The sequence below is a fragment of the Rhinatrema bivittatum genome, chromosome 8 (genome assembly GCF_901001135.1).
Source record: "Rhinatrema bivittatum chromosome 8, aRhiBiv1.1, whole genome shotgun sequence".
Lineage (NCBI taxonomy): Eukaryota > Metazoa > Chordata > Amphibia > Gymnophiona > Rhinatrematidae > Rhinatrema > Rhinatrema bivittatum.
In genome coordinates this window covers 267,287,326-267,301,984 of record NC_042622.1, presented here as the reverse complement: position 1 = coordinate 267,301,984, position 14,659 = coordinate 267,287,326, and the positions used below count along the sequence as shown (strand labels likewise).

Below are 14,659 nucleotides of genomic sequence, written 5' to 3'. Positions count from 1 at the left end.
AGCAGCGGCCCTGCTACCGGGCCTCTTCCTCTTCTTGGGCCATTGCGATTTGGGATTCACGGCAGCGGCCCATAAGCGCTGCTCCTCTTCTGCACGCGCTGATGCTCCTCCACCTTCCTGCCCACGCGGCTCCAGCAACGTTTACTTCCGGGGCCGCACAGGCAGGAAGGAGGAGGAGCATCAGCGCGTTTAAACGCCATCTTTTTCTTCGGGCCCTGGTGACGTGAGCCTCACCACGGCCCTGCTGATCTGCCTTTCACAGCGCCACTTGAGCCTCCCTGCGCCCGGGGGCATTGGCTCCCCTCGGGATACCACTGCTCGTGGCGCCCCCTAATACTCGGCGCCCTGTGCTTCCACCGGCCCTGGTGCTGGTCGGCGGCAACGCTGCGGACCGGCAAAAAACCCCCAAGGGCCCGGTCCTGGTCCGCGGCCCGGTGGTTGGGGACCCCTGCCCTACATGACCTGATGACAAGCACCGGTGTGAGGGAGTGTACCAACAGCTCCCCCATTCTGTCTTAAAGAGTCGGATTCAGGTTTCTGACCCAGTCCTTCTTAAGGCAGAACGCTGCAAGGGATTCTGGGTGGAGGGAGGTTCCCGTCACCCTACCATAAGAACCCTGGCCTAGAAAGCTTGAGAAGGCCCCAGGGAGCTTGGAGGGACCTCCTGGTATATTTGTACGGAGTACCTTTATCTGAACAGTTGTACCTGACGCAAGGTAAGTCGCTGTTTTGTTTCTGTAAGGGTGAAGCACTGCAAATAAATACTTGCACCAGTACTGGACTGGTCGAGCCTCGTTGTGTTCCTGGACTATTCCTGAAGCCGCAGCAGGCCCCAATGTGTTACCATCAGAAAAAGTCTCTGTTGCTTCCCAAACAGTGCTCTGATTCAGGAGTGGGGATGGCCCAGCAGGGGATTGTGAGAAAGTGGTCCTAGACTCCCTCTTTAACCCGAGTGGCACCAAGCATATAGCCTGGTCCACCTTAAATCCCATAGAGGGAGAGAGCTCTGTGGGCAGGACCCTGCTGGGGCAGGATAAGAGGCTGAACTCAGCTAAGATCAGGAGACCCCCACATCTCTAAGAGAAGGCAACTCCTCAATACATTTCTGATCTAACTGAAACTACGAGTGTTGCTGCTAGAAGATCGCCAGTCTTCTATTGACTGTTTTCCGAAAGTGTTTAATAAAGTGAATGTTGCATGAAGAAAAGCTGGAGTCAGTCTGGTTCCTGCCTCCAGCCTAAGAAAGTTGCGTATGGTGTCATTTCAGGGATTTCTTCTCTATGGAGGTGAACAGAGAAAAAAAAAACAGTTTCCTGGGGAGGGAAAAAGCAGTAGAGAAGAAAAGAAAGTCTCTGTGCAATTCCTGCCAAAGAAGCAATTGGTGTAGAAGCAGTGTTGATGATTGTGCCCAGAGCACTGAGGACTGTAAAAGACTGTCCCATGGCTCCAAGCAGGGTACAGAGCACAGGAGGGCACACAGCACTGAGGACTGTAAAAGATTGTCCCATGGCTCCAAGCAGGGTACAGAGCACAGGAGTGCACACAGCACTGAGGACTGTAAAAGACTGTCCCATGGCTCCAAGCAGGGTACAGAGCACAGGAGTGCACACAGCACTGAGGACTGTAAAAGATTGTCCCATGGCTCCAAGCAGGGTACAGAGCACAGGAGTGCACACAGCACTGAGGACTGTAAAAGATTGTCCCATGGCTCCAAGCAGGGTACAGAGCACAGGAGTGCACACAGCACTGAGGACTGTAAAAGATTGTCCCATGGCTCCAAGCAGGGTACAGAGCACAGGAGTGCACACAACACTGAGGACTGTAAAAGATTGTCCCATGGCTCCAAGCAGGGTACAGAGCACAGGAGTGCACACAGCACTGAGGACTGTAAAAGATTGTCCCATGGCTCCAAGCAGGGTACAGAGCACAAGAGTGCACACAGCACTGAGGACTGTAAAAGATTGTCCCATGCCTCCAAACAGGGTACAGAGCACAGGAGTGCGCAGAGCACTGAGGACTGTAAAAGACTGTGGCTCAGGGAGGAACACAAAGCCAGTTTAAAAGGTGTTTTTTGTTCAATAGAGAATTGTATTTTGGGGCCTGAAGTAAAAGGTAAAAACTTTTAATTGTTTGCTTGCCCAGTAAGGAGACAAGCTCTGTTTGCCTAAAGTTTAGGGAATTGAAGTGAGTTAGCTGCTGAAGAAGCAGGATTGCTTTTCCTTTTTTCTCCCCCTTTTCAGAGAAGAAAAAAAAAAGAGAAACAGTTGTGCAGAGAGACCGTGCTTGAACTGCGTGTGACCCTGCAAGTAAAATTGCCAGAGTTGCTGTATGTTGGAATAGAGCGAGGCCCTCCAGCAGCAAGCAAGTTGCTCTGTACTAGAGCTTAAGGAGTACAGCTGCCAGAGAAAGCTGAAAACCTGGAATAGAGCCAGTGAGTACACTGCAGGAAGAGTTTGCAGAAGAGAAGCCAGAGTGTGTAGAAAAAGTGGACATCCATGTACTTTTGTGTGGTAGGAGTTCCCCACTCTCAAGAGCTGGAGGAGAGGGAGAACCTGGGGCTGCAGTTATGGCAGCTAGAAAAGCAAGCCAAGGTAGTGAGGCCAGAGAGCCCATTTCCAGAAATCCAGGGCAGACAGAGAAGTAAATGCTGCTGGATGGAGAATGCCTATAAGCTGCTGGTTGAAATAGTGGAGATTCTGGAAGAGAAGATCCATGTGGAGAGGAATTTGTGGCAAACTGTTCCATTAAAAAGGAAGGAAGAAGGAAAGACTGCCAGTCTATCAGAAGTAAAGCCAAGGAAGAGTTCAGGGCTTCTGGAAGCTGAGGAAGCACAGCAGCCGTTTGTATCACATGACTTGTGCTTTGTCCTTCGGAGGGACAAAGCTGCAGAGAAAGATAAAATCAGCAAAGGTGCTGAAGCTGGAGAAAAGCCTGTGGATGGTGTGACAAGAAAAACTGGAGGGAAACCAGTGAACACAAGGCTGGAACAGGTGGCAGAAAAAAGTCTGAATTATAAAGACAGACACAGCTGCATGCAAAAAAAAAGAGAATAAGAGCCAGGTGATTGAATCTGAAGTAACTGTGACGGTTATGCAAGAGAGCTCATGGCGGAGCTTCAGAGAGTGACCTGAAGGAAGGAAGCAATATGGATTACTCTGTAGTGGCATTATAGTGTGGCCTGTGGGATACCACACCAACTGGCTGGAGGAAGCCAGCATGGAGGACCCAGAGAGTGGCACTGCAGAGAGCCCAGAGAGGATTATTGCTGGGAGCCCGGAGAGAGGCACGGCAGAGGAGCTAGTGGGAGACACTGCAAAGAAAACTGAGGGAGGCACTTCTGGGAGCCCAGAGGGAGGTGCTCTGGAGTGCCCAGATGCAACCCCTGCAGAAGGGCCAGAGGGAGGCACTGCAGATGGAAAAGGTGCAGAGGAGTTAGAAGACACCATGAGGAAAGTTTCTGGGGCTACTAAATGCAAAAGGCTTTGAAAGAGAAGCAACAGCACATTGAGCAGTTTCTAGCCATTAAGCCTACCGGCTCTGAATCGACTCCCCGTCGCTCCCTCGCTCCTCTCGCATCACCGGGGCAGCAGTGTCCTCCTCCCGAGCAGGGACATCGCCGGCGTCAGTCATTTCGGCCCCGCCCCCTAGGTGCACGCATCCCCTGCACAAATTTAAAGGGCCCGCGGCAGGGAGACGCCGTCGGCCCCTCCTGTTCACGTCGGGCCTCTCCCCTTTATATTCCTTGCAGCAACCCAGGACGGACGACTTGGCAACAGATCTCATAGCTGCCTCTTGCTGCTTCTTCGTTGGCTCCTGCTTTTGCCTCCAGTTCTTGTCTTCACCTGCCTGTCTGTCTCAGCTCCTCGTTGTGGTTCTGTCCCTGTCCCTGTCTTCCTTCACTTGTTCCAGACCCCAGTCTCCTCCTTCTCCCTCCGGACAGATTCCTTGGCTTGACCATTGGACTGGACCTCACCTTGCCTGATTGCCGTCTGCCACCGATCATTGGACTGGACCTCACGTTGCCTGATTGCCGCCTGCCACCGACCATCGGACCAGAACCCGTCTCCTCTACTTCCCACATCTTCATAGGGGCCCACCGAAGTCCAGCCAGTCCCGGCACCCAAAGGTTCAACCCGCGGGGAACGGGATTGGTATTAGTGAAGCTCCAGCTGGCCCCTGCCTTCCGTCTGCCTCGCCTCCTGTCGCCAGGGACCCGTGGTAGGCCTTCCTCCCAGGTAGTGCCAACCCCAGCACAGGCAAAGGTCCACACTTCTACCGAGGTCACAACACTAGCGGAGAAAGACCTGGAGCTAGCTGAAGTTGCTAAAGCCACCATGAATGTAAAAGAAATAGAGCAGAAGCTGAAACTGATCCATGATGGCCATGATCAGTATGTAATAGAAACGGAAGCAAATATTGTTCAGCTGCGATCAACAGTAGAAACTGCTGACCAGGAGAAGGTGGAGCATCTCAACCAGCTCAAGGAGAAAAAGAAGGTTGAGGACCTGCAGTTCTATGTATCAGGAAAATCAATTACTAAGGGAGACCTAGAGGTAGCAACAATGTTTGAGAGTTATACGTAAGACTGCAAGAGAAGGAATCCTCGAAAAACAAGCATTAGTATGTCAACAAGGAGAACAGAGGTAGGAGAACTTCAGAAGGTAAAGCTGAAGCCTGAACAGCAAAATTTAGTGGAAAGTTTAAGAATCAGCCAAGATGCTGAGAGATTCACTCTTGCAAAAGAGACTCTGGAGAGTGTGCATTTAGACTGCATGGAACAAAATAAGAAAGCTTTGGAAACCTTGCGTCCAAGCTGGAAAGGGCAGAACAGCACCTAACAGAAATGAAAAATGTTTTGAGCATTGTCAGTAAAACACAAGGAACGGTCTTCTGGTTATGGCGGAAGCCTGAGCAGACACTAAAGGTAGAAGCTCCGTGGACCCCCCCTTTATTTTTTGTGCTGGGCTTTCCCCCTTACTAAAAGCAGGATTGCGGACAGAAGGCTGCGGAGCAGCAGATGGACTCTTTTGTCATTAAAAAGCAACGTGTTATGACCAGAAACATGGCACGCACAACACAGGAGAAGAGTCATCTCTTGTAGCGCAAAATGGCGGCACCCTCCCCGAAGGCAGAAAACGACAGAATGGTGGCGATGGTCTCCGAGGATGTTGCTCATATCATATCTAAAAGCGTATCGGCAGCCTTAGAAGACAGGCTTTCAAAAATACAATCGACAATAGAAGAAATCAAGGATGGTTTGGAAAGCCAAACACAGCATTTGCACGAAGTTGAGCAGCGCGTGTCGGCATAAGAAGACCACGCGACCCAGGTAGACACCCAGCTTTTGGCTTTGCAAAAAGAGAATGCTGAACTTCTTGATCGCATAGAAGATCAAGAAAACAGAAATCGCAGAAACAATCTTCGGGTTATTGGTATCAAAGAAACTGTTTCAGAAAAAGACTTACCGAAACTGATTGTAAAATGGCTGCCAGCCGCATTGGGGTTGGATATCATGAAGACCCCCATTAAATGTGAACGAGTCCATCGGGTAGGTGTATTCAAAGAGAATTTTACCAAGCTGCACCTGGTAATAGCCAGAATACTAAGTTGGTCTTATCAGCCCAAAGTACTACCAGCATATCGGGCCAAAGGAGAACTCAAACATGAGGGCTCTAAACTACTATTGTTCAATGACTATTCAGCCAAGGTCACGGCCCTAAGGAGAGAACTCTCCCAACTTGTGCAGAACTTCAGCACCGGTGAATATGGTTTGCAGAATTGTATCCCGCTAAATTAAGGATTGTTCATGGGGGTAAAACCCTTTTCCTAACTACAAAGGAACAGATTCTTAATTTCATGAGCACTCCACAATAGAAGTCCATCTCACATCAAGACTGTAGGAAAACAGCTTTACTTTACTTTTGATCAGCTAAGCGTGCAGCGGTGAGAGGCTGTGTAAAAACGCCAAACTAGAATTTTTCTTTTTCTCATACGGAATGTCTCAGTTCAAGGGCCTGGAATGACTTGATCGGCTATTATGCCCTATGAGGGGTTGGTTAATATGTTTCATATAGATCTGTTCAATGTTATACCCAGATAGGAGGCGCTAATAGATGACAATTTGCTCTCATGACTGTATCAGAGAAGGTGGAGTTGTTTTGGTGTATGCTGCCCGTGGTGAATTCGTTGGCTAGTGAAAACGCCGTATCCATAACTAGTAAGCGTCCCGGTAGGGAGAGTGGTGGTGAACTGACAGATTTGAAACACTGTGTTAGTGGCTGGTGTCGCTGTGTATGAGTGGACATCGGGAAATTCACTGGGAGAAGATGGTGGACATGAGTTAATTGACTTCTGATTGGAACTTGCATGTGGAGTTAGGGGCTTGTCCTTGTGAAGATTAAGAGTTGGTTAAAAATACCTCCGAGGAAGCCCCATTTTGGGCGAAACAAGGCACCTTGTTGGGGATAAATCTTTCAAGAAGAAAAGAGTTATAGTTTTGAAGAGAAGAGGGGATAACTCCATCAAGAAGAAAAGAGTTATAGAACTGAAGAAAAGAGCTACAGTATTAATAAGACAGGAATTATAGATTTAGGTAGTACTCAGTGATGACATCGCAAGCATCTGTATTTTAGATGGGGGGGAGGGGTTTAAATAGATAAGTGTTGGATGAATGTGGTGTGATTGGTGAGAATGTGGGTATGATTATGGGGATTGATGGGGTTAAAGATTAATATGATATGTTCATGTCCATGGTATGTGCAATATTTTGAGCAGATAATGTTCTGCCATAATTGATGTATCCACTCTTTGAAATAATTTGTTGTATTTATGTATGTATTTGTAAACACCACTGTATAAGTTGAAAAAATGTGTCTATGCAAAAGTGTGTTTGAAGAATTTCTTAATAAATATATATATGCAGTATATGTAGAGTTATTGAAGGTAGTAAAGAATCTCATCTCTATTAAGTCATACACAAATAAGTATATATTAGCATGACTAAATTCATGTGATTCCCATAGTTGATGTTGTATCAGAGAAGAGACATGGTGAGGCCAGGAGTTACCAAGCTCTAGACATGGAGGTTTCGGCAATGTTTTGCAGTAAATCATGCATCAGAAAGTGCCCAGACCGTTGCCAGGTCCTTGGACAAAGATGAGCGAGAGTACTTTCTAGAATAATGCCTGTTTCAGCGGACTTACAGATGGACATGTGTGCTGATGACCTTTGAGGGGGGTCCACAACAGGCACCTTCTCCTAGAGTATTACAAGGTGGATGACTCGAGGAGGATGGTGGTCTCTTGGAGCTAGTAGGGGGGGTTTACGACAGCGGCATGTGTGGAGATGGATGCTTGTGAGTGGATGGTTGTGTATATGTGGGTGTATTGCAATTGTACTGGGGAAATGGGGGGTGGGTAGGGGGGGAGGGATACGGTTTGTGGGCTATGGTCAATGGAGATACAGCTGGATAGGAGGAATGTAGGGCATTTGGGCTTGAAAGAGGATACTGGAAGGCTCGGGTTTTGGAGCAGACTACTTGTATTCCATGCTCAGGCTGAGAGGCATAGGGAAGTGAAATGTATGAGATCACTATGCATCGTAAGATGATTCAATTTATGCTGGTGTATTATGAACCAGGGTGAAATAACATTTGCCACTCTTAATGTGGACGGTGTACACTCCCTAGTGAAACACACAAAACTACTGTCCATGCTAAAAAGGGAGAAGGTACCCATAGCTTGCCTGTAGGAAACTCACCTATCCGATACTGAACACTTGAAGCTGAGAAAAGACTGGGTGGGGAGCTGTTTTTTTCAGCTCATATTCTATGCGGCGATGGGGTGTAGCGATTCTTCTTCATAAAGATCTACCCTTTCAAATGGAGAAAATAGTGAAAGATCCAGAAGGACGCTATCTTTTTGTAGCGGGTTCACTTTATGGTAAACAATATCTGCTGGGTGTTACGATTCCTCTCGTAGCTGTGCCACGAGAGGCCTCTCACCTTTTCTCCGGAGGCCGCACTGAAGCCGGGGCCTTGCCTGGACAGTCTATCCCGGTTTTGCTCCATGGCCTGGGAGGCCGCCGTTGCCATCTGGGCCTACCTGAGGCCTGCTCTGATTCCTCCTTGACTTTCTGGGATCCATTTATGCCCCCAATATCTATTCAGTGGCTTTTTTCACCTCATTAATAAAGGTGGTCCTTGCCTTTCCTGAGCATTTAATATGGTGTCAGAGGGCACATTGATTGTAAACCACCTAAGCCTTGTAGGAATTCGGACTCGGGAAAGGGAGTAAATTATTTGATCAATACCTTGGGAATATTAAACATCTGGAGACTGTTACACTTGGGAGAGAAGGATTATACCTTTTACTCTCATCCTCATGATAGTTACTTCAGGCTGGATTACATCTTAATAGATGAAAAACTGTTCTCAAAAGTGTGTGCGTCCCATATTGACACAATCACTCTCTCTGATCATGCGCCGGTATTTGTGAGGCTGAGTTTGGGTGGTGCTTCCAAGGGGTCCTTTAACTGGAGAATGCCCGGGCGATTACTTAAAGACGAGGAATATGGACAATATCTGAGAACTCGATGGGATGCATATTACACATTGAACTCCGTAGGGGATTCTTCTCTCACACTGATATGGGAAGCGGTCAATGCTGTAATGAGGGGGAGGAAATCATTGCATACTTGGCGAAGCAGCGGAAAAGGAGGGAAGCTCAAATACTGCGTCTCACCAATCTACTAAAGGAAAAGAAAAGCGAGCACATTCGTACCATGTCAGCAGAGTCTAGGATTTCCCTTCTGGAAATTAAAACCAATCTGAATCACTTACTCCATTTGAAAGCAATACGATCGATACGGTGTCTTTAGTTCCACATACAAAAATTTGGAAATAAGGCAGGCAAGCTGCTGGCAAACCTTAGGAGAGGCCCACGTCAAAAAGCATACATTACAGAGCCGAAATCCAAAGACGGGAGTCTGGCGGTGGAAACCACCAAGGTTCTGGAGATTTGTAGATCTTTCTATCCAAAACTTTATGAAGCTCGACCATGTGATGCTGCTCAGCGTGATCTCTTTTCTGAAGGACTTCCTCTCCCTAAGGTTACCTTAGAGACGCTGGAGACGTTAAATCAGCCTATAAGTGATGAAGAGGTCTTTAGAGCCATTTCAAAGTTGAAAACGGGCAAAGCCGCTGGAAATGATGGCCTAGGGCCAGAATTTTATAAGATTCTAAAATTTCAAATACTGACCCCCTATGGTAAAGATGTTAAGTCGCGCTATGCTGCATGGTTTTTACTCCAGTGCTATGAATCAGGTTATAGTGGTGGTACTGCCTAAGAAGGGGAGAGATTTAAGCTCGCCAGCCTCCTATCGCCCTATCTCTTTGCTAAATGTAGATGCTAAAATACTTGCTGCTATTCTGGCCGCCAGGTTAGCTAAGGTGGTACCATCCTTTGTGGGAATAGACCAAACAGGATTTGTTATTGTTGCTTCCGTCGCTGCTCGACGCCCTCACTCCGCCCTCTTTACCTCTGTGGCGACTCCCTCCGGGTCTGATGGACGGTTAGCTGCCGCGGCATCTTCTTGCCATCTCCCTCCAGCATCCCCGGACCGGCACGATGCTGTGGATCCGCCATGTTCCTGATGACGTAGGGCTCGCGCGCATGCGCTCCGATTGATGTACCAGCAAGGGCGCGAACCTCGGGGGTCCCCCTGAGATGACGTCATCCGCTTCCAATATAAAAGGTCTCAGTATTCGCTAACGAATCGAGTTAGCAAGGGTTACACTCTGCTGGTAACAGATTGCTACTCCTTCTCCATCAGGAGTCTCCAGCAACTGATTTGTAACAGATTGCTACTCCGCAGTCTAAACCCTAACAGATTGTTTACTATTTATTTATTTATTTATGGGTTTTTATATACCGCAGTACGTAAAGAAATACATCACCGCGGTTTACATTTAACAATAACTTAGCAACAGGCTTTACATTGACATTATTAATAGGTATTAAATAAACTAAATTCCATATAACAGTTTTGACGGAAAACAGGCTGAACAGACTGTAGACCATCCAATAAAGTATAACATACAATTAAAATATTGATGTAACTATTAAACCAACACAAAAACTAAGTAGTATCTAAAACAATACCGTTCTGAGAGTGGATACAATTTCTATATTGCTCTCTACAGGAGCTGAGCATATCAGATTTCTAACTTCTCCTTCCACAGGAGCAGATTCATTACAGATTGCTAACTCCTCCCTTCTTGAGGAGTAGATCATAACAGTTTACTAACTCCTCCCTTCATAGGAGGCGAAACCTAACAGATTGCTAATTCTTCATGAGAACATAACAGTTATGGGACGGAATGGGGTAAACAATGTAAGGAAGTTGTTAACTATGTTGCAGAGATTTTCTGACAAATCTACAGAAGGAGTAATTTTGAGTTTAGATGCGGAAAAGGCTTTCGATAATGTAAATTGGGAATTTATGTTTTGGGTATTGGAGAAATATGGGATTAGGGGACCTTTTTTAGAATGGGTCAAGACATTATATTCAGATCCCTCTGCCCACATTTTAGTCAATGGAGTGCTCTCGGAACCCTTTCCCCTCAAAGGAGGAGCGAGACAGGGATGCCTCCTATCTCCTTTATTATTTTTTTTAACTCTCGAACCATTAGCTTTACGATTACGGCATATGGGGGAGATAAAAGGACTAACCATAGGAGCCCAAGAAATTAAGCTATGTCTATTTGCAGATGACTCTTCTTTGAACGGTTCAATTTTGTCCTTTGCTATTGCCCAGGTCCCAAGAACCTCTGTGCTGATGCAGTATCCAGATCCTTTGAACGAGAGGATGTTCCTGATGTTCCCAGACACATCATACATCCTGCCTACATATCCCTTGCCGTGACCACCACTGTTCCAGTGAGGGAAACCGTCGTTCCACATAGATTACGTGAACGAGTTCTGAAATGGGCCCATGATTCCAAGTTGGCAGGACTCCCGGGTCGTACCAGGACCCTAGAGATGTTGTGGAGATATTACTGGTGGCCTAACATGGTGCAAGACTCTCGTAACTATGTGGATTCATGTCCCGTCTGCGCCCAACAGAAGCCACCTACCGGACGGCCTTGGGGCCTAATCCAGCCGCTTCCAGCACCTATCAAGCCATGGTCCAGCATTTCAACAGACTTCATCACAGACCTGCCTCCGTCCCAGAACAATACCGTAATTTGGGTCATCATTGACCGTTTTTCGAAAACGGGTCACTTTATTCCCTTGCTGGGCCTCCCATCGGCCCCAGAACTAGCCAAGTTGTTCCTGAAACACATTTTCCATCTGCATGGACTCCCAAAGGAAATAATATCTGACTGAGAACCACAGTTTGCTGCCAGGTACTGGCGCTCCTTATGCAAGAAGTTTAACATAGTCTTGAATTTCACGTTGGCCTATCACCCACAGGCCAATGGTCAAGCTGAAAGGACCAACCGGACCTTGAAAACATTCTTTCATTCCTATGTGAATGACCAGCAGGACAACTGGTCTGATTTGCTACCCTGGGCTGAGTTGTCACATAATACTCACGTCACTGTTGCCACCGATGTCTCTCCGTTCTCCGTGGTATTCAGACGCCAACCTCGGCTGCCACTGACTGTTCCTTCTCCAGCTGCGCAATTCATGGCCCACACCATTCGCCAGGTGTGGAATCAAGTCAAAGAACGCCTTACTCAGGCCACCGAATGTTCCAAGCATACTTCTGATGCCCACAGACATCCCGCTCCACTCTTCCTGGTCAGAAGGTGTGGTTAAGCACCCAACACATAAGGTTGAGACTTCCTTCTCATTGCCTGGCTCCTAAGTACATCGGCCCGTTCCCAGTGCTTTGAAGAGTGGGAGCGGTGTCTTATGAGCTCCAGCTACCACGTAACATGGGCATCCATAAGACATTCCATGTCTTGCTGTTAAAGCCTTTAGTCCTCTCCTGGCCCTCTCATAGAGATCCTTCACCTCCACGGATTCCTACCGAACCAGACTCGTCTCTTCAGGTAAGAGAGGTCCTTGACGTCCATCGGCGTCAAGATAGATGGGAATACCTCTTAGCCTGGGAGGGTTATGGGGCCGAGGAGAATTCATGGGAACCTTCCCACAACATTCTTGACAAAGAACTCCTTAAAGCTTTCCATAGAACCTATCCTGACAAGCCACGGCCGCACAGAGGGAGGCCTAGAAGGGGGCGTACTGTTGCACGCCCCTTCCGCGTACGGCCCACGCACCAGCCTGATCACCTCGCTAGCTCCTCTGCAGGGCATGGGTCAGCCTCCCCAGCGGCAGCCGCGAGCTCCTCTAGGCCTCGGCGTCCTGCAGCGACGGTTGCCGGGCCTTCCACGGCGCACCAGGCCTCACGCTGGAGTTCGGCGTCTCCAGTGGTGTTGGCCAAGCCCCTAAGCGCACGCGTGCAGACCGCCCGGCCTCTTGTAGGGCCAGGGGTGGGTCCTAGCTACCGCGGCCTGCCCTGATTAATGGAACAATATAAGGACGTCCCTGCCTGCACTTCCTTGCCTTGGCAATCGGGTCATCACTGTATTGTGTTCTAGTTTGCCTCCGCATTTACAGTCTTGTTCTAGTCTTGTTCCAGCCTTGTTCCAGTCGTGTCCCAGGCTTGTTCCTGCATCCTACTGTTCCAGCCTTGTCCAGTGTCCTTCTGTTCCTGAGTCTGTCTGTTCGTCTTCCCAGATAGTACCATCGGACTGTCTCTCTGGTACTGACCTTGGCCTGTTCCTTGACCATCCTGTCTGCAGCCTGCATCTTGACCTCTGCCTGCCTTGTGACCTCATCTGACCTCCGGAACCTGACCTCTGTCTTGTTGACTTCTCCTCGGACTGACCCTCGGATTCTGACCTTGGCTGCCATTGACCATGTCTTCTGATTCTGGCTCTGTTCCTTGCCTTGTCATTGCCTACGCTGTTCTGGCCTTCCTTGCTCCTCCAGACCAGCAGCGTTAAGCCTGACCGTGCTCCCTTGCTGTTCGTGGGCACACCTCTCTACTACCTCTCCGGGAGACCCTGCGAGGCCCACCTAAGTCCAAGCGGCCTGGGTCCCTACGGGCTCCACCCAGGGGGACCTCAGGCTTCTAGTGGTGAAGCTCATCCTAGTCTCTGTCTCCTCCTGTGCTCTGCCCCCTGGGGGCAGGTGCTTCCTGGTCCCTAGCAGGGAGCCGTTCTCCACTGCTCCAGGACAAGGGTCCACCTCCAAGCGCAACACAGATGACTCCTGATGACAGCAGACAAGGAGTGAAGAGGGAGTCATGTATGATGGGCCCTTGATAAGTCATAAGAGAAAAATTAAAGAGGAGCAGTGCGTGATGATCCCCTGAAGTCAACTGGATGATTAGAATTAGGGTACCGATTGCACATGGAAGTATTAAGTGAAGAAATTTGAAACAAGTAGTGAATATGTCATCCTAGTCATTTTTGTTTTCTGACAGTCGGCTTTGAAGTTAAAGCACGAGCTGGACCAATGATCAACCAATGAGGTGACAGCCTCAGGGTGGGCAAAAAGTAGAGTGCTCACAATCCTGGGTCATACAGAGACAAGGGACAATCTCAAGTGAATGGAAGAGTACTCTCATTCCTGAGACATACAAAGTCATTGTGACAATCTCAGGTTAGATAGGTTAATGGCAGAGGGTTCAGCTCCCAGGCGCATATACAGACAGTCTCGGTTTAGGTTAAAAGTAGAGTGCTCCCATCCCTGGGACACTGGAGCACACACACAAATGTGGCAGTCTCAGGCCTGATTAATGGTAGAGTGCTCACGTCCCTGGAACATACATATATTAGGTTAATAGTAAGTGCTCATGTCTCTGGGACACATACAGAGATGAGACAGGCTCAGGTTAAAAGTCAAGGCAGAGGTAACAGTCTTGGGTTAGGTTAGCATGAGAGCGCACGTGTCCCTGCAATCTACATACCTGCAGGATGATTCTTGAAATCTATTTTCTCTTGGCTTGGATGAAGATATTCACTTGACTGCCCTGGAAAAGGTTATAAAATATTACAGGTTTACGTTTTCAAAAAAGTAAGATTTACACTGTGTCTTATTTATTTTTTATTTAAAATCATTTCTTACCTGCATTTCCAAAGGTCACAGGGGGTTACAACATAAGAATGCATAAAAAGGTTATCGCATATGACAAAACAAAATAAAACTAAGCATGATCAGCGTCAAACACAAAAAAAACCACACTTTGTCCAGGCCCAATTCTAATCGCATGGGATCTAAAAACATGACAGCATCTGTGAGCATGTGTGTGAGAGAGAGGGATCTTGTGCATGTGAGCAGGTGTATGTAAGAAGGAACATGTGCGAGTATGAGGGAGAGAGCATATGTATGTATGTGTATGTATAGATATATATCTATGAGAGACAGAGAGGAGAAAGTTTATGCATCTCTCTCTCACTAATCCACGACAATCTGAGTGACTGGAAATCAAATGTTTCCAGGTATGGAGAGTGAGAATTATTTTATCCTTATTAGTTTTAATTTTTGGATGCTGTTGATGTGTCTGGTGTTTTGAAATATTTTATTGGTGTTTGAGAAAATGAAAACAAATTGTTTGAGTTTTTAATTATTGGATCTTCCATTCA

The 14,659-nt window shown here is 47.7% G+C and overlaps 1 protein-coding gene across 1 annotated transcript in view; it reads right to left on the bottom strand.

Annotated features, from left to right (window-relative positions):
* The window catches only part of PRR22 (proline rich 22), a 59,191-nt gene that overhangs the window by 15,312 nt on the left and 29,220 nt on the right, over positions 1 to 14,659 (bottom strand). The window contains exon 2 of the mRNA XM_029614945.1: positions 13,984 to 14,046. Coding sequence (XP_029470805.1) covers positions 13,984 to 14,046 — 63 coding nt within the window. The remainder of the gene's footprint in view (positions 1 to 13,983; positions 14,047 to 14,659) is intronic.